General features: G+C 39.9%; 1 protein-coding gene across 1 annotated transcript in view; it reads left to right on the top strand.

Annotated features, from left to right (window-relative positions):
- The window catches only part of LOC308160404 (uncharacterized protein C20orf96-like), a gene marked incomplete at both ends in the record, with an annotated part of 51,776 nt that overhangs the window by 12,637 nt on the left and 17,993 nt on the right, over positions 1 to 21,146 (top strand). The window contains 3 exons of the mRNA XM_080534318.1: positions 4,885 to 4,986; positions 5,139 to 5,225; positions 5,645 to 5,763. Coding sequence (XP_080390444.1) covers positions 4,885 to 4,986; positions 5,139 to 5,225; positions 5,645 to 5,763 — 308 coding nt within the window. The remainder of the gene's footprint in view (positions 1 to 4,884; positions 4,987 to 5,138; positions 5,226 to 5,644; positions 5,764 to 21,146) is intronic.

The following is a 21,146-nucleotide window of genomic DNA, read 5'->3' as shown; positions in this document are numbered from 1 at the left end:
AAGGTTTGAAATGAAACAAACATGGTTGTAAACTATCTAAATAAGTAGATATTCTATTGTCTATATCAGCACAGCATGTGAGCGCATTTCTTGCAATATATCGGTGCGTGCGTGTCGCGCGGTTATAATAGTAGCCTACATCATTATAAAAGGCCTCGCAAATCTGACTTCGCACAGGGCCTCGCATATCTCCCAAACGGCCCTGGGCAGGGCTCTCAAGTTTTGAACAGAGTTCAGAGTGAGATTTTGGCGGCGGCGGGGGGGGACGGGGTCTGATCTGATAAATGACATCAATTTGTAAAAAGAATAAAAAATAAATCACACACACACAGTCTCAGCGTCAAAGGATATGGTCTTCTCCCACGTCGACCAGTCTGTAGCCACTTCGAGATGTGAATGATCAATTCAAATAATCTGTCCTCTTCTGTGTAGCGAGCATCTGAATCAATAGCTCCAGTCAGCCCGTGTCGTTGGAATCAGAACGTTGTTTGTTGTAGCGGGAATATCAAAATGTTACCCGGATACAGCAATGCTATTATTTTCTGATTGGCTGTTCGGTAGCTATAATTTTTTATTTGATTAGCTGGTGCATGGCCTTCTGAACTCTAGGGGAACCAGAGGGAACTCACTTGATTCTCTACCTGTTCTATTTTTTTAAAATAGCGGCGCAACTTGGTGGGCGCCCCTGGTAATTTCTCTGCGTGAGAAATACAAGGTGTGGCGTGTGAGCGTGTGAACGGATTGAAATGTGTGTGTCTCACGCCCAATGCGTGAGACTTTAGAGCCCTGAGTATGGTCTGAGATACATTTGCAGAAATCCGGCAAATAGCAGCTAATGTTATCCAGTCTGTATACAGTATGCTGTGCTCTTACAAATGCCTGTGAGTCTGTTGTACCCTTCCAGTGAACACCTAAACTGTCCCAACAGGTCTGACATGCTACTGAGGATGTTCAAAAGTGAAATAAAGCTGATGCTTGTGACATATTCCATGTTTTTTGCTGTCCCATGATTGCATGTTTTTGTAGGACACAAGTATGCCATGCTCTGAATGCAGACAGCCTACTGTGTGGGGTGACAACTGTTAAAGCAATGTTAATGTAAGACAAACTAGAAAGACAACGTGTTATAAATTGCACAATGTTGATTTATTCAACTATAGACAATGGGGATTGATGGGTGAACTGATACCTGTGAGAGGACAGGGGGAGCAGACAGAAGGCATTTCTGCTGCTTGATCATAATAAATATGTAGGTGATAGGCATACTGTTTGCTTTACTTACTTATACTGTTTGCTAGGTGAAGCGATTCGAAGTCATATAACTCTGGGTGAGATTAGGCTACTGTACATGTAACGGGACGTAACGTTACCTAACGTTAACTTAGCCTAGCAGACAGCTAGCAGTTAGCTTGCGTTTTCATTTTCTAATGGCTTGAATAGTACACCAGGGGCGTTATAAAGGTCGGTGATATTCAATCTATTTAGTTTAGCGATGTAGCGTTCTTTGTCTTGATCGGTGAAGTGGGACGTAAACTCAGATTGTCTGAAGTTGGCGCTGGTGCTGCATCCATTGTTTTCTATTCTGCCAATATGGCGCCGTAAACAAAATTTCGTGACTCGAGTCACGTGACGTCCGGAGCTCTATAATGTTACATTTTTAGATAACTTACTGCATTATCGCTTCCTGATAGGCTATTTACACAGCGGCTAGAATTTGAATTCGTTATTTATTTTTTCAGTTGAGTTTTCATGCTCAAAATTGGGTAGGGTCCGAGCCCTACCGGTTCCGCGGCTCCTGGTCACACTTAAATCCAATAGAACATTTGTGGAAGGAACTGAAGATCAAGATTTACAAGTGGGCCCCCGGAATCTTCATTGGTGGAAATGAATTGACTGTTGTTAACGCTTTGCACTGTCCACAAGAACTAGTCATAAAATGTCTATCAAGGTAACCTTCATGTAAAGCGTTACTGATGGTAAAGCGTTACTGATGGAAAGAATAGTAAGTGAACAGATTAAATGCTATTTTTCTTGGAACACATTAACCACTGATTTTCAACATGCATATCGTGAAGGACGTTCAACAGCGACTGCTTTAACCCAAATGACGGATGATTGGCAGAGAGAGATAGATAAAAAGAAGATGGTTGGAGCTGTCTTACTTGATTTTACTGCAGCATTTTATATAATCGATCACAAATTCTTACTTAAAAAACTTGAATGCTACGGTTTCTCCCTATCTGCATTATCTTGGATTCAAACTTATTTAGCAAACCGGAAACAAATAGTTTTTTTAATGGGAGTTACTCTGAAGTTAAAACGGTAAAGTGTGGAGTGCCCCAAGGAAGTTGCCTGGGGCCTTTGCTCTATACCATTTTTACGAATGACATGCCTCTTGTCCTAGATAAGTCCTATATTTCAATGTATGCAGATGATTCAACGATTTATACATCAGCCTCTACAGCCAATGAATTAAATACTGTCCTAAATTCAGAGTTGCAATCAGTGGCTGAATGGATAAAGAATAATAAACTAGTGTTAAACATATCAAAGACAAATAGCATCATTTTCGGGTCAAACCATGCTCTCAGTAAGAACCCAGTCTTGAAACTTTTAATAAGTGACAAGGCAATCGATCAAGTCCAAGAGACTGTACTCCTAGGAGTAACATTAGACAGTAAATTGTCATGGTCACAACTAAATAAACTGGTGGTGAAAATGGGAAGAGGTATTTCTGTTGTTAAAAGATGTGCTCATTTGCTACCACCAAGTACTATCAAACAGGTGATTCAAGCTCTAATTTTGTCGAATCTTGACTATTGTCCTGTAGTATGGTCTAATGTAACAACGAATAAACTGAAAAAATTACAAATAGTACAAAACAAAGCAGCACGTATAGCGCTTCGTTGTGAGTACAGAAGTAATGTCGCTGCGATGCACAATTGTTTAAATTGGTTACTTGTGAAAAATAGGTTAATCTATTCACTCCTTGTATTTACCAGGAATATTCTTGTTACAAAGACTCCTTCAATTCTGTATAATAATTTATCCATAAGTCTCGACAGACATGACTACTCAACCAGACATGCACGAGGTTTTACACTTCCAAAAGTGAGGTCGAATGCAATGAAACGAACTGTCATGTTCCGAGGTATGCAGGAATGGTACTCTCTTCCCAGACATGTTACACAGGAGAATAGTAAAATCCGTTTCAAAATCTTAGTAAAACAACACTTGGCAAATAGAGAAATTGACATTCCCTAAAGGTGTATGTAAATGAAAATGTTTGTTTTTAGTTTAGTTTTAGTTTTTAGTTTAGTTTTAGTTGAGTTTAGGTTAGTTTGACTTTAGTTTAGTTTTAGTTCTTTTCTTTCCATTTTCTTTTAATTTTCTTTTAATTACACTCTGTTGTCTGTTCTTTGTAATCATTTGTTTGTATTTGTGTTGTTATTGATTTCATTTGTATTGTTATTTTTGTGGACCCCAGGGGTCCGTTTCACTAAAGGTGGCTTAATATAGCGGCGCTATAATTAAATGCGGCGCTCAGGGACCTCGAGATTGGTATTCAAGCCTCAGGTGATTCCTCGAATGAGGATCAGCCTTGTGTCATCAGTGTTCACAGAAGACAGGCTTACAAATCTTCGATATGGGCGCGTGCACGCAGACATAAAAAGCCCTGAAGTGTCGATCTGTCGAAATGAAGATACTCCACTCTGCAGGGGTACTACATTTGCGCAGCATTCCGAATTATTGATTTTTATGAAAAAGGAAAAATAAGATGTAAAATAGTGCAATACTGCCGCAATTAACAAGGCGAGGGAAATGGTTTGGCAAGAAATTGCTGACCGATTAAATGCGTAGGTCATACTAGCCCCAGTTATTGTTATATGTTCATATTTTAATAAATGAATATTACTACTGTGGTGATATCTGCAGCAGGCTACAAACCATCATATCGCCACAATGGCCTAGTGGTATTGACTGCTGCCATAGGATTTATTCGTCATTTTATATCAGTGGTTCGAATCCCTCTACAGACGCACTTTTTACTGCATTTCGTTGTCTGAATCTAATCTAAAATCTCATCTAAAAAAGTATTGTAGGCTATAAAATTATGGTGCAGGCTAATTTACAAGAACTGACACGATTACAATGGTGTTTGAAACCTTTGCATGAAATCTTCGGTTAAATGTAAAAAAAAAAAAAATGAATGACTTAGTCAAGTCTCGAACTCGCAACCTTTGGAACTCGAGTCCGCAGCCTTAACCACTACGCCGGCCAGACCGCTGTCATGACGGCAATGCAAGTTGAGACAATTACTTCTTTTTTTTTTTACACTCTTTTCTTTATCTATCTATCACACTTTCAAAATATCAAGTTATCTATCACACAATCAAACTATCTATCGATCGATCACACTTTCAAAATATCAAATTATCTATCTATCACACAGTCAAACTATCTAATCTATCTATCTCATGTGAAGTGGGAACTAATATTTCCTAAAAGACACATGAGGAACTTTCGTTCAGGGTTTAGTTTCCGCCTGTGAGCCTTTTTTGACGCACGGATGACTATAGCCTGTGTTTTAGCCTGGTCGGGACCAGGCTAATTATATCTGACTCAGAAGGAGCTCAACCAAGCAGCGAATTATTTGAGCCACATTGATGGCACCGAACGCAAGCTAACATTTTCGAGGCTTAGAACTTTATCGAGGCTTAGAACTTTATCGAGCTTTGTGGAATAGGGCCCAGGAAGACTAGCTGTCACCATGGTGGCAGCTAATGGGGATCCTAATAATAAACAAATAATAAACAAACTGTGTGGACATACTGGTGTGGGCTGTAGTCTCATCGAACGTCCTGTTGATTTCTGTTGTTTCAGGACGAGCATGAGGATGTGAACCTGCTGTGTCAGTCAGAGATGGTGAGCCTGCAGAGAAGATCACAACTCAAGGAGCAGGACGTTCTGTCTGTGATTGCCACGGTATAAGTTCAGTTTGTGATATCGAAGGTACCAGCTCTGGTAATTCTCACTTTTGCCTATAACAGTCCAGCTGACTGTTTTGTCTAATATTCACTGACCTGACCAAGACTAAATTGAATGTGTAATGTGACACCGTCTCTATTTGTTTTCAGCAACATGTGTCCTATGTTCCTCCTGTGGTCAGGCTGATGGCCTTACACAACAGCACTATGAAGAAAGAGATTGGAATCCATAAAAAGGTTTGGTCCTCATAAAAGTCCTCTGGTCCACCTCAGTACAGTCACAGTTATTCTATCTCTGTACAGATGTTCTGCACACAAATCACCAATCTTATGTTATTGTTACATTCACCAGTATGCCTTAATAAATAGTTCATAAGTTGGTGTGCACATTGTAAGCATTAGTTAATGCATTCATAGCAGTGTGGCCACAAACTCATTATTTATTATGCACCCCAACAACTATATCATCCAATGAGTTCAAATGATTTGTTTGGATTCAAAAACTATACATAAACAAATAATGGACTGGTCAATAAATGGTGTATAAATATTTTATGAAAGTATTACACCATTAGCCTTATCTGAAGATAGTGGGCAGGTTTGTGTGGCAGTATTTACTCAGAGTCTTCCTCTCTTCCTCTCTCTGCCCGTCCCAGGAGATAGCAGAGCTGGAAGATAAGACCAAGGACCTGACCCAGAGTGTCCAGGAATTACAGCTCTCACGGACCAGCATCAGGAAAGAGATCTTCCACGACGTTTTCCCTAAATCAGATAAGTATGTCAAGGTGACATAGAGCACTGACTAACATTGCTGTTCCTGATGGACAATGCACGTCAGAGCGTGAGGGGTCTGAAACTGAGGCTAGTCAGTTTACTCAATGACAACATGCCACCGTTCATTATGTATTTCTATCTAGAAGCATTCATAGCCCAAATTACACTAAAGAATTTAGTCTTATTACCTGTCGAGAAGAAAGCCGAAAATAATGAGTAATAATTTGGAATAACTTGAAGTTACACTTATTGTAGCTTACTAGGGCTGTACAGATGAATCAACTAATTTTGTTCTTCTTCAATGAATCACATTTTTATGAGACCATGGACAAGGAGTAAGAGGTGACATCGGAAATTCACATTTGATGTGTTAATTGAAGTACTAGCTTTACTGCCTGCTGGTGCTAGCTCTGTAAAGCAATAATCGACCCAAGAATCAGAAATGTGTGGTGAGCAAGCACTGGGGGAGGGGCTTTGGGAGATGACTATGCATCTTACCCATTTGGGAGATGATTATTACTCTTATGCATTTTTCTATTGGGTAAATGAAGGCCAAGTCAGCCATTGGTCCAGAGCATATTGGGCAGAAGTGTCTGGGAACAAGATTCCAGGTGAGGTTCCTCATGAGACCAGGGCAGCTCATGAAACCACCCTCCTATAGAAGAGGCTGAAGAGGCTCCATCAATCTAATTCACACCTTGTGTTATTGACTCACACTGCACACTGCTTTATAACCAAATGATTACAAAGACCATATCCCCATGGGCATTTTGGCGTTGTATAACGGTTGTGAGAGTATTATTTTGAAACATTTTCTTTAAACATTTTAAACATAATACAAACAATGTAGCTCTGTAGCTGTTGCAATGTTGCAGTAGTATTGTTATTTGATGGTTACTGTTACATGTTGCTTGAGCTTATTAGATGTTTTAATATGATTCATCGTTAACTTAAAGAATAAGTTGCGATTTTGAGTTCAGCTCTGATTAACTTACAATTTCAGTTAGGGTTACAATTTGCTTAGTACACTGCTACTACCAGACAGCTACTACCAGACAGTATCTAGTTAGCTATCTTCAGTTACATTGTTTAGGTTTAGCCACCCCTCAGTGACTGATTTGACTTCTCTAGTATTTATAATTTGACAAAATGAGAGCGATCTGCAGGATAAAACGTGCAATTCCATACAGTTGACCCTTGGGGTAAAGTCAAGATGGAAAGATCATAGGTCCTATCATTCCTTGCTAATAATTCAATCATATTGATGTTGTAATGAGGAATATTCCTTAAAGTACATACTTACATTTAGAATCAATCTACTTGCTAAGTGTTATCTTAAGGTAACAATGATTTCTTAATTTCTTTCCTGCCCTATATGTTCAAATCAAGTTAATTTACCAATCGTTGTGTTGTAGTCACTGATGTCCAAATGGGTCTCCCCGCTTTAAGGACTCAGTATGGGGAGGCTAATAAAGCCTCTTCCAAGTAGTAGCGGGACACCTCAGATCACACTAGGCACTGTGCCTAGAAATACTGAGAAATCTGGATGTCCTAAAGCCACGCCTTATTCACCATCACTGCGAGTCAAGTGTGTGAGTAAGAAAGTCCTTGAGAACTGGGGAACTGGACCTGGACCCTCTCTGGACCTTTCGTCCTCTAGCTGTTCAGACCCATATTATTTGGTAACACTTTATTTGAAGCCCTGTGATGACGCTGATTGTTGCTTCTCAAATCAGTAATAGGGATGTTTCAGCTCAGATCCAAGATTGTAGCTGCATCTCTGGTAGCAGGTATATATGCTTCTACAAATAAACACTCACAGTTTAAAACCACTGGGAACCTGGTTCAGTTTTTAACTCATCTAGTGTCAAGGGTGAATAAAGTTGCCCAAACAGTGCTACGGGTGACAGTTGATATCTCCTCTCAGACAATTTTTCTGATCATTTTGCCAAGAGCTTCAGGATCCATTGCGGTGCTGCCAGTACTGCGTAGCTTACACGGCATACGAACGTCTGGCAATGTCCAGAAGATTATCCGTCAAATATTTCAACTAACTTTTATCAATTAAAAGGGTAGGTTATCTTAATTTCTGATTAAATTGTTTGAGAGGAACAGAGCATGGCAGGAGTTGGCGTCCTTGTTACTTGCCACCGGAAGTCATGTGTCGGTCTAGAGTGTGTGACGTATGTGTGATTCTTTTGAGCCTAATACAATGAATCAGTCTATACAATGACGTATATTGTAAGTATGGAAGAGCAACTGCATTCCCAAGCGGCTTAGAGAGTGCTTTTACAGTAGCCTCAATTCTAGTCTAATAAATACTTAGTGTAAGTTTAAATGCAAGACTAAATCTTCTCTAATAAATGATTGATCAATATTATATAACTGTTATTACTGAGTGTTGACCTGAGACAGGCATGGAAGCTCTGCCTTTTTCCAACACCAGTAATGTCTTGGAAAAAGTAACATGGTATGATGGTATGGTATTACAGAGGTTTGAAGGAGACATGTAGCGCCACCCTACAGTGAACTGAAGAAGCACAGCTCTGCTTCACTCATGGAATCCCAGTCGGACATTAAAGGTTAATAAGAAGCTCACATTTCCCCAAGAGCCTGTTCCAAAACAAGGTGACACAGTCGACTAGGAAAACCCTTCATTAACTTATCAAATATCCTTAAAATGCTCCTCTCTTTTACATGACATGTTACAACAAGAGATTCATTGTTGAATTAGGGATTTAATATTAAGTTGAGGTTTTGAGAACCAGTGCTGGAAAACAGCTGTAACAAAGCAGGCTCAATTTCATGACTCAAGACAAAAGCTTCATCTAAAAGAATCTTTTAATTCCAGAGAAAGAGTTTGGTATACAGGTAGAGAGTCCGTAGGGAAGCAGATAATCCAATACGGGGTAGGCGAGGCAGGGTTCGGTTCCCAGGTAGTCAGACTAATAGGAAGCAGATAATCCAATAAGGAAAAGGCAAAAGACAAACTAAAAAAAGGCTCAAAAACCAGGAAAATATGATTTTTCTGGGATGTTTTGACACAAAAACATCGAGACGAACTGGCAACGAGACAGGGGAAACAAACAGACCAAATACACAGGGAATGATAATGATGAACAGGGGGGTATATTCACCATTAAAAGGAAAGCCTTGGTCGAGCAACTCTTGATTGGGATTCAAGCCTCAAGTGATTTCTCGAATTGGAATGAGCCGTGTGTCATCAATGTTCACGCAAATCCAGTTTGGAAAGTCTCGATCTTGGCGCGCGCACAAGTTATAAGTAGCCCAGAAGAGCCAATTGTCGAAAAGAAGATACATGACTGGAAAATGACAGTGCAGCGCTCTGCTTATCGAAAAATTTGAAGTGAAAACGGGCAATACTGCCGCAATTAAGGTGAGGGAAATGGTTTGCCAAGAAATTGCTGACAGATTAAATGCGTAGGTCATACTAGCCCATACTTATTTTTTTATGTTCATTTTTTAAATAAATGAACATTCACTACTGTGGTGATATTAGTAGCAGGCTACAAACTAACTTTGTAATCTAATCTTGCTAGCTGGCTGCCTTAACCTTTTTTGATTGATTGAAAACTTTATTAGAAGATTTGCAGAAGTAGGTACATGAAAGTACATATTACATACAAGGTCAACTAACAGGATAAAAACCCAAGAAAGCCACTGGCTTATTTCAATTGGGGTCCTTGATTCTCAATTCATCGTTACATGTAAGACAGACAAAAAAGCTAGTACTATCTACAAGATAATACAGACAAATAACTATTACTATCTACAAGATAAACACACATCCATCATGGGAAGAACAATACAACAAAACATAAGGTATGTACAGCGGGTAGGACAGGTGGGGACATACACCACAGGTGGGGGCGGGGGACAAAACACAAAGTATGTACAGTGGGTAGTTCGGGTCTTTTAATCTGATTTTTGATTTAGAGGGTCCAGTTACGGATTGCAGCCTCCTGTAAATGTTTTTTGAGAGTGGTTTTGAAGGTGGGCAGTGTTTTGCACTCCTTTAAGATTATAGGAAGGGCGTTCCACATTTTTACTGCATAGTTTGCAAACGAGTTTAACCCCTTGTTTGTGGTGCAACGCGGTTGAACGTGGTTCGTGGAGCTTCCTCTGGTGTTGTATGTGTGGACGTTGTTCACTTTTTGGAAGTATGTTGACAGGTACTTGGGTGTCTTTGTGGTGTAGCGTATCTTGAAGACCAGGCCCAGTGCAAGCTGCTGCACTCTGTCAACTACTCGTAGCCAATCAAGGCTCAAAAAATGAGCAGCGGTTAGATGTGTCCTAGGGTTGAGGCCTAGCAGAAGCCTAACCAGTTTATTTTGGGCTGTCTGGAGTCTTGTTTTATGGGCCTTTGTGGTTCTATAGTACCATGATGTTACGGCATAGTCGAAGTGACATTGAATGAGAGCTCCTGATAGGGTCCTCAGTGTGTTTTTACTGACAAGTGAGGATATCCTGTACAAGAATCTAGTTCTATGGTTCACTTTTTTGATTACTTTTGCTGCCATTTTATCTCCGGAAAGATTTGCCTCTAAGATGGAGCCCAGGTATGTAATATCCTCTTTTCTTGTGATATTAATGTTACCCACTTTTATTTTAAAATTTTCAGCCTTTCTGAGTTTAGATGGGGATCCGTATAGGATGGTTTCAGTTTTACCTAGGTGTATTGATAGTTTATTGTCAGCTAGCCAGATGCAGATTCTACTCAGTTCAGTGCTTAGCGCTTTTTCCACCTGCAATATGTCCCTGTCAGAGACCAGCAGAGCCGAGTCATCCGCGAACAGGAACAAATTGCAATCACATGCTGATGACATGTCATTCACATATATTAGGAACAGTAAAGGTCCCAAAATGCTTCCTTGTGGAACGCCGCAGGTCACTGGGAGGGGGGGGGACAGTGTTCCGTTCACACTAACCACCTGTTCCCTCCCCTCTAAGTAGGATTGCATCCAGCTCACCGATGTTCTATCGAACCCAATTGCTTTCAGTTTATCTAACAATATGTGGTGATCTACTGTGTCGAAGGCCTTCTGGAGGTCCAGCATGACCATGCCGCAGTACTTGCCCGAGTCCACCTCATGGTTGATGTGGTCGTTCAAATAGAGAAGGCATGTGTCAGTGGAATGGGATGTTCTGAATCCTGATTGAAATTCATACATCAGCTTTTTTTCGGTAAGGTACCTATCGACCTGTTCATAAACTATTTTTTCCATAAGTTTCGAGATGGAATTAAGAATAGAAACAGGTCGGTAGTTGCCTGGGTCTAATTTGCTTCCTTTTTTATACAGTGGGGTTACCCTTGCTATTTTAAAGTCAAGGGGGACGTGTCCCTGTTTGATGGAGAGGTTTATTATGTGGGTGATGATTGGGGTAATGGAGGCAGCTGAGTCTTTTAGAAATCTGGCTGGAATATTGTCATGGCCCGTGGCCTTTTCTGAGTGTAGAGCGCCTAGCTTTTTAAACACCTCATCGTTTGACACCATGGAGAGTTTAAAATCATCATTGCGTACACCCAGTTTATTGTAGAACTCACGGATGTGCTCTACACCATAACGCCCTGAGTGGGGTGGTAGATTGTTAACTAATTTAGTGGCTATGGTTGTAAAGAAAGTGTTTAAGCACTTAGCCACATCCAGCTTGTCTGTAAGGAGAGAATCACCAGATTTGATGCTGATGTTTGTAGACCTGGTTTTGAGTTTTTGACTGCAACCTAGTTGGCTATTAAGTAGCTTCCAAAGGTCACGTGGTTTGTTTAAGTTTTCTTCGATTTTGTTATCGAGGTATTCTTTCTTAGCAGATTTGGTCATGGTAATTACCTGATTGCATAGTTTGTTGCATTGTTTTTTAATTTTCTCAAAGTGGGTTTTGTGATCTTCGTTTAAGTGTTTCACTAATTTTGATTTGCATTTTTGAACTTCAGAGCATTTTAGGTCTCTGACTTTCATAGCATTTAGAATGTCCGAATTCATCCATGGTTCCGATCGGGTTTTAACCCTGGTGGTTCTCATGGGGGCTATACTGTCAATAATATTTAGGAATTTGGTTTTGAAACCTAGCCATGCCTCTTCAACCTGTGTGCATTTTAGTTCATCAAACCAGTCTTGATTCTCCAGTTTATGGTTTAAGGCCTCACTAGAATAGGATTTAAGGGATCTAGTGGTTATAGTTTTATGACCGCCAGCCTTGGGTTTTTGTTTTTTACGAGTGCAAAAGATCATGTAATGATCACTTAGCCCACATACAATAACCCCACTCTTGGAGATTTTGGACTCATCCGATGTTAGAATGAGATCTATGGTGGTTTGAGTAGAAATACACACCCTAGTGGGTTTGGTAATTTGTTGACGGAGACCGTGTAATTCAGAAAACCTAGTGAAGGATTTGAAAACGGATGCTTCATTTCTGAGCATGTCCGTGTTCAAATCTCCAATAAGAATCTTTTCCACACAGTCAACGTCATCCAAGCACCCCTCAAGAATATCATAGAAATCACTCTGATCGGGAGGTCTGTAGATAGAACCAACCAGCACCGGTTTTGCTTTGTTAAAGATAATTTCAACCCAAACAGATTCTAATTTGTCATGATTCAGGTCATCACGGGTGTTAAAGATAATATCGTTGTGAATGTACATGCAGAACGATATTATCTTTAACACCCGTGATGACCTGAATCATGACCTCTGTGCCAAACACACCGCTCTGCTATTTTCAATGCAAGCTGTTACACATACCTATCTTTTTACACATTTTTATCTATCTATCTATCTAGCACACTATCAAACTATTTATCAAAATATCAAATTGTCTATCTATCTTGTAAAAGTTGGGACCTTATATGTCCAAAAAGACACTGTCGTTCGGGATTTAGTTTTCCGCCATTTTTGACAAACGTCTTACTTAAACCAGACGCTACCACCTTTGTTCTGAAGGATTGGTTGCGAATTATTTGAGCCACATTCAGGGAACGGAACTCGATCTGAAATGATCACGAATTACAAAAACAAGCCTGAATTAGCACTAATTGCGTTTCGTGGAATACCCCCCAGGTGAACCCAGTAAGGGTGGGACTGACGAACACACAGGCGGGAAACACACATGGGCAGGTAGTGAGGTGTCTGAAACGAGAGACAAGGGGGCTGTTCCACTAATGTTGATTAGTATATCGGCATTAAAAATAAATCAGGCGATCAGGCAACTCGGGATTGGAATTCAAGCCTCAGGTGATTCCTCGAACGAGGATCAGGCTTGTGTCATGAGTGTTCACAGAACACCGGCTTAGAAATCCTCGATATGGGCGCGTGCACGCAGACATAAAGAGCCCCGAAGAGTCAAACTGTCGAAATGAAGATACTCCACTCTGCAGGGGTCCTACTTTTGCGCAGCATTCCGACTTATTGATCTTTATGAAGAAGGAAAAATAAGATGTAAAATAGTGCAATACTGCCGCAACAAGGCGAGGGAAATGGTTTGGCAAGAAATTGCTGACCGATTAAATGCGTAGGTCATACTAGCCCCAGTTATTGTTATATGTTCATATTTTAATAAATGAATATTTACTACTGTGGTGATATGAGCAGCAGGCTACAAACCATCATATCGTCATGATGGCATAGTGGTATCGACCGCTGCCATAGTACTTATTCGTCATTTTAAGATGGTGGTTCAAATCCCTCTTCTGACACACTTTTTACTGCATTTCGTTGTCTGAATCTAATCTAAAATCTCATCTAAAAAAGTATGTATAGGCTATAAAATGATGGTGCAGGCTAATTTACAAGAACTGACACGATTACAATGGTGTTTGAAGCCTTTCTGAGTAGTAAATTATGTTCTTCTAACTGGACCCTGGATTTGGCATAGCTTTTTTTTTCTTCTTATGATTACTGATGGATAGATGATTCACTTAGACAGATATATCTATTGTAAATCGATTTGCATGAAGGCTTCACTTAAATCAAATCTCGAACTCGCAACCTTCGGAACTCTAGCTGGCTGCCTTAACCCCTGCGCCAGCCAGACCGCTGTGATGACAGCAATGCAAGTTGATAGACATACCTATATATATTATTATTTTTTTACACTTTTTATTTATCTATCGATCTATCTATCTATCACACTTTCAAAATATCAAGTTATCTATCACACAATCAAACTATCTATCGATCGATCACACTTTCAAAATATCAAATTATCTATCTATCACACAGTCAAACTACTGTCGTTCGGGATATAGTTTCTGCCTGTGAGACAATTTTGACGCACGTATTACCTAAACCAACCTCTAAACCTGCTCGCGACCAGAATTACTCAGAAGGATTGGTTGCATAGCAACCAAGCAGCGAATTATTGATGGAACCGAACGCAAAATGAAATTATCGCAGATTAGAATATTATCGACGATTAGAAGATAATCTCGCTTAGTGGAATAGGGCCACGGTGACACAAAAAGTTAACAGGAAACAATTAATTAATTACATTAATTACAATAACAATAACAAAGACAAACAAAACTAACGAATAGGAGGGGACGTGACAGCAGCCAGCCTTATCCCTAGTTACTGTAGCAAAGACATGATTCCAACCCCAACAACAGGTGTTTTATGTATGTATGTGTGTTCATACAAGATTATAACACCAACAACAGGTGTGTTCATGTAGTAAGTGTGTGTGTTTATGTAGTATGTATGTGTGTGTGTGTTCATATATACAGAGCTGAAACTCTGTATGGAATAAGGAATACTGAGAATTTAACTCATCTTTCTCTGGACTTGTAAATAACATGTCTGAAGACGAAACTGCTCTCTCTCACTCTGTTATTGTCTCCAGTCACTTTTGGGGGGAAAGTCTGTTTATTTAAACAGACGTGTTTTTCATTTTTTTCTGTGATGCAATGCAGTCTTCCATGAAGACACCATCAGGCTGTGTATTCTATGTTTTAGAATAAAGGATTGCATTCTGAGGTGTTCCTTTCCCCTCCATTTGTTTATAGTGGAAAAGCTCTTGATCATCAGAATTATGAGGTTAAAGTAGAGCTATGAGGTTAAAGTAGAGCTTTTATTTGAGTGTATTTGTGTATATATTGGTTTCACCATTTAGAAATAAAAACACTTAGTATATACTACCCCTGTTTCAGGGCACCAAAAGTAATGGGACAATTGGCTTGACAGGTGTTTCTTGTAAGTCAGATTTGTTCCGTCTCATCAAAGCTGTCAATGTCTAGTTTTGATTGTAGGAGTCTACTATTGGTGTCTGTCAACATGAGAACCAAAGCTGTGTCAATGAAAGTCAAGAAAGCCAATATTAGGTTAAAAGATCTGAAAAAACCCAGAATCAGAAACATAGACAGAACCGTAGGTTTGTCAAAATCACTGACCTCAGCAATCGCAAACAGGCTAGTAGGCCAAGGAAGACTTCTCCAGTGGATGGCCGAAGAATGTTCACCATAATAAAAAATAAAGTAAAACTGTCCCATTGATCAGGAACACTCTCCATGAGTTAGGTATGAATGTCAGAGACTACCATCCACAGTACCATCCACTAAAAAGCCTGCTGAGGTCTGGAAAAAGGTCTTGTGGGGATATAAGATTAATATTTTCAGCTACCAGAGTGATTGCAAGTGGAAACTTTGGAGTAAAGAGGATCTGACTTACATACCACCTCATCTGTGAAACATGGTGGAGGGGTTGTTCATGGGCATGTATGTAGGGGTTGTTCATTGGGCATGTATGGCTGCAACTAGAACTGTCTACGTCTTAATTGATTATGTAACTGCTGAAGGCAACAGCAGAATGTATTCTGAAGTGTACAGAAACATCTTGTCTGCTCAAGTGTCAAACTTCAATCAATCAAGGTATGCATTGAATGCAACTCCAAGTGCTAAACATAAAAACAATAGTAAATAAAATACAATACAACAAAACAAGTAGGAGATAAGAAATAGGAGTACAAGTGCAAATTGAGATAAACATTAGATAAAAGCAGCTAAAAAGGTGTGTTTTAAGCTTTCTTTTAGATATCCACACTCTCTGCCACCCACAAGTCCTCCTGCAAGCCGTTCCAAAGTGGCTAAAAGTGGCCTCGCCATGGGTCTTAGATAGGAGTCCTATCATAGGACCCCTGGAACAACCAAGAGACCAGTACCAGAGGACCTGAGGGATCTAGTGGGTACATATCTTAAAACCATGTCAGACATGTAGTCAGGAGTGAGACTATTTAGTGCTTTGTAAACCAATAAAATAATCTTTAAATCAATTCTACAACTAACAGGTAGCCAGTGCAGCAATTTTAAAACAGGTGTAATGTGATGCTCTCCTTCTGAGTTGATCTGTAGCTTTTTTTGGTAGACCACAAAGGAGAGCATTACAATAGTCCAGCCTAGTGATAAAAGCATGCACTAGTATCTCAGTATTGACCTGGGAGAGAAACGGACGCATTCTGGCAATATTTGAGGTGCTAAAAGGCGTATTTGGTCACATTCCTGATGTGGGTATCGAAAGAGTACCGTAATTGGAATCTATGATGACACCTAGGTTTTTGGCCTGGTGCCTAGGACTGAGTGTCAGTGACTTCAATTTAGAGGTCAGTTTCTCTCTCAGTGGCTGATGACACTGCCAAGGGGCAGCATATTCAAACTGAATCGCCAATATACTAATCCAACGTACGTGGAATAGCCCCCAATAATAATAATAATAATAATAATAAATTATACTTATATAGCGCTTTTCTAGACACTCAAAGACGCTTAGTCCAATAGTCCAAACGGGTAATAACAAAAGCATGCTATCAGAATCTATAATCACACCTAGATCTTAGCTTCATGTTTGCAGTTTGAAAGCAAGGTTCCCATGGTATTCGACAATTTGTCTTTTTGTGGTTTTGGTCCAATTTAAACCACTCTAATACAAGTCCCGAGAGACCAACACAGTTTTCTAAACTATATATTAGAATACCGTGATCTACTGTATCAAAAGCAGAACTAAAGCAGTTCACAATTTCTAATACATCATCAGTTACACAGTCAAAAACACGTTTGAAGAACCATGTTGGGATTGGATCAAGTGAGCATGTTGAGGATTTCATTTGTGAAACATGTAAAATGGAGAAAAGAAGAAGAAGAAATTGGTCTAAAATGGAGGACTGATGCGTCAAGGTTGTTTTTCTTCAGGCAGGGTTTCACCATAGCAGTCTAAAGGCCCCTGCCCACTGTGCGATGTTATGTCGGTGAACCCAATCAAGGACCCCAATTGAAATAAGCCAGTGGCTTTCTTGGGTTTTTATCCTGTTAGTTGACCTTGTATGTAATATGTACTTTCATGTACCTACTTCTGCAAATCTTCTAATAAAGTTTTCAATCAATCAATCAAAACCCCTCACACTGCACGACTGAAAGTTTCAGTCCTACCGTCTCCGACTTGATCAGACCTTACGACGTGCGTGCTCACACTGTACGATTGTGCTCACACTGTACGATTGCTCTCAGCCACGATTGTCATCCACGATTGCTTGTGACGCGACTTGTGCAGTTGTTGAAATTGTTCGATTGTGAACTGTAAACAATACAAAGGTTCCTACCGTGAGTCAGAAATGGCGGACTAGGATTATAATTCCTTTGCACTTCACGACAAGCTCCAGCTGGGGGGTGTTCCATCAACGTCGCTAAAGGGAAATCTAGGCTTATTTCGTTAAGTCTCGCGAGACTCTTAAAAAGATCCAGGCATACCTTGATAGATCTCGCGAGACTTGTCAAAATAAGCCTAGATTTTCCTTTAGCGACGTTGATGGAATACCCCCCTGGCAGCGCTGAAACCGAATGTCTCTGAACGTCCTGTGTGAACCCACGAGACGTTTTAGAACTATGCCGTTCTGAAATGTGGAAAATCTACAATTACCAGGTGTGCTTTATACTTCCATTTGTAATGCGCAAAATGACACCGAACATACAACCGAACTATCTGTAGGGGAAAACGAGCGAACTCTTATTCGGGTTGCACTCGGCAATTTCCGTAACTCCGCCCTGCCTCTCCGGGGTTGTCGGGGTAACGGGAGGGGACGCTTTCCCCCACACAGCGAAGACACAACACTACATCCATTTATGCTTTTAGCTAGGGTCTATTTTCCACATTTACGACGGCACATATCGTAGGACCAGCCACACTTCACGAGCCACGACGAAAATTTCTGACCTGCCAGAAATTTGTCGGCAGGTCGTAGCCTCGTCTTTAGAAGTAGGAGCAATTAGTCGTTGATCGGACGCCGACTCTCTCACACTGTGCGACTTACGACGTCCCGATTTGGCCTTACGACGCTAGGATGTCTCTACGACTACGCAACGTAGTCTGCGACAACACATTTGTGGCGAAATCGTGGACAAATCGCACAGTGGGCAGGGGCCTTTAAGGTTGGAAAAACACCTGTCTGTAAAGAGTAGTTAATCATAACATGGATCTCATTTGATAAACAGTTAAAATGTGTTTTTAAAAAGGTGGTGGGGATAGGATCAGGAGGGCAGGTGGAAGGCTTAAGCTGTGTTACTACCTTCCTAAGCATTTCAGCATCACCCAGGGCAAAAGACTACTTATTTAACATAGTGGGTAGGGGTTTCTAAGGTATCACTTAGCTGAGCAATACCAGACCTGAGGGTGGTTATCTTATCTCTAAAGTATGCTGCAAACTCTTCACATCTGGACGTGGAAAAAAGATAAGTAGAGTGAAGAGACAGGGTTAATCAGGCCAATTGTAGTGAATAGAATTCTTGGATTGTTCTGATTATCATTGATGGGGATAATAGATAAGACTTCAGCAAATTCGGCTAAGAAGAGGGGGGCATTGCTTGGGAGGCCTGTATAAAGTCATAGCCAGCACAGGAGGCTGACACCTGATAGCATGATGCTCAAATGAATAAAAATCACCCAAAGTAATGTCCCTACCGGCAAGAGCAGCTGTGAGTATAGTTGCAGTCCCACCACCCTTTTGCCTTGTCTACAGGAGTGGGAGGAGCTATAGTTTGATTGAGAGGCTTTAATAAGAATGGCTGATCTGTCAGTGGTGAGCCAGGTTTTGGTTAAAATCATACAGTCCAGTTTAATAAGAAATGTCTTATTAGAAAGTGGACATACATTACCAAGTACCATATTCAATTTCTCTGGGCTGTTACTTTGAATCAGGTTACTTTATACATACAACTATTAAGTTGTTCCTATTAGATCCTAAGACTGGTCTATTGCTGACCATAGTATTATTACGGTAGGAGATAATAGTACCAATAGAACAAACAGTAGGGCTCTCATGCGGACATGTGCAATCAAAAACGTTAAAAATAGTCCAATATCTGTGCTCAGCAGAACCCAGGGAGAGATGCTTATCATCATGGACGGGAGTGGCTTCTGGAGCGGGTTCATGCTGAGGTGGATATCAGTCAGAATTAACAGCAGTAGTGTATGACATTTTGTGAAAGTTGTTTAGTACCCATTAAGTTGGGGTGCAGGCATGGGGAATGGGGCCAGAAAAAACGCAGGTTTTGCTCAGGCTCTGGATTGTGATTGCAAGAGACTCCAGTTGATCATGGAGTTTAACTGATTGTTTGTTCATGACGTTGTTGGTGCACACATGAACAACTGAGTACAAGCAAATGCCTTCATATTCATTAGATGGTGCTTCATAATACAGTAAGACGTAATACAGTAAGACATAATACAGTAAGACATAATACAGTAAGACATAGTACAGTAAGACATAATACAGTAAGACAATGTGTTATGGCCATTTTTACTTTGGACTTTTGTTTTGGATGATTTGGGTTTAATGTTTTGAGTTATATTTATATTTCATGATTAATGTTTATTTGGTTATATAATTATTAGTGTTTTATGAGCCCAGGTGTATTTAGCTAGCCAAATTATTTGCACCTGGCGAATGGAAAGTTTGGGAACAACATTATTTTGACCACGCTCACGCTTTACTTTGATTGTCAGTTTTGTTACCTGTCTTTTCGTATGGATATTGGATTACATTGGATTATGGACAATAAACTGTTTTAATTTCTCGACAACTTACAAGGACAGTGTGGAGTGCGTTAATTATTCAAATGGACTATTATTATTATTATTATTATATAACTGTTTTCATTGCATGGTGGAATTGGTGGCTACACAATGACAAAAACATATAGTTAGGGAAATATTTAGGAAAATCTAGGGATAAATTCCTTACCAAGAAATTTCTTCACCAATGTGTTTGTAAAGGTGTCTAATAACTCATATAAAATGCTTTAAATTCGACTCCCATAGCAAAACCTGTGACAGCTGCTGAAAGTTGGGGTACCTGGAACCTGATCTGTGACCATTTTTCTATGTTTATTTCTCCATTAAGTACCTTGTGAGGGGTTAAACTAGGGGTTTTTCATGATTCTGAATCGATTGCAAGCATTTATTTTGCACTAAAACCACTCCTTGGCGTTAAAACGTCCATGCCAACTTTTACATATAAATTAAAAAGTAGCTTTATTAGTTTATTTCAATATCTCTTGATTATTAGTTAGAAAACAATACTGATCCACAATGTCAAATGCTTCATGAGTCAAGGTCTCCAGACTCTACACCATCATGAATACAATGATTGCATGTGATTGCCTTTATAATTTGTGTGGTGGCCTGGGAAAACCCTTCACATGGTGGCATTTTGACATTTTCATTTTTTAATATTTCCATAAATTAGAAGTTCTCAGCTATTCATAACGGGTTGAATGACTGAGATAGCCCTTTATTTTAAAAGTTATGAGCATTTTAATGCATCATGTCAAAAAAAGTGAAAGGTGAGAAATGCGGCCCCCATGCTGTGATCCTCCGGGTCAGGGGAGGAGCCTATGCAGATCGACCGGTCTCGTTTGTCTGCTTGTGATGCGGTAATAGTCTGCTCGCCTCGTCTTATAAAAATAAGTACTTTCTCTTTTGTTTTCTTAAAATGTTTATTCACCATAATGTAGTATGGAGTTCAAAGTACTAGAATACCACATAATATCAAAATCGCAGAAATAGGACATTTCCATCTATTTTTGCTCTTTGCCACAAACGAACGCCAGCGACGACATCCGACGGGTTTTCCCAGGCCACCACATTGATTGATTGATTGATTGAAAACTTTATTAGAAGATTTGCAGAAGTAGGTACATGAAAGTACATATTACATTACATACATATTACATTACATACAAGGTCAACTAACAGGATAAAAACCCAAGAAAGCCACTGGCTTATTTCAATTGGGGTCCTTGATTCTCAATTCATCGTTACATGTAAGACAGACAAAAAAACTAGTACTATCTACAAGATAATACAGACAAATAACTAGTACTAT

The sequence above is a fragment of the Nansenia antarctica genome, assembly GCF_963989245.1.
Source record: "Nansenia antarctica genome assembly, chromosome: 6".
NCBI classification, from domain to species: Eukaryota; Metazoa; Chordata; class Actinopteri; order Argentiniformes; family Microstomatidae; genus Nansenia; species Nansenia antarctica.
Note: the sequence above shows the minus strand (reverse complement) of the source record. Positions and strands in the feature narration are given on the sequence as shown.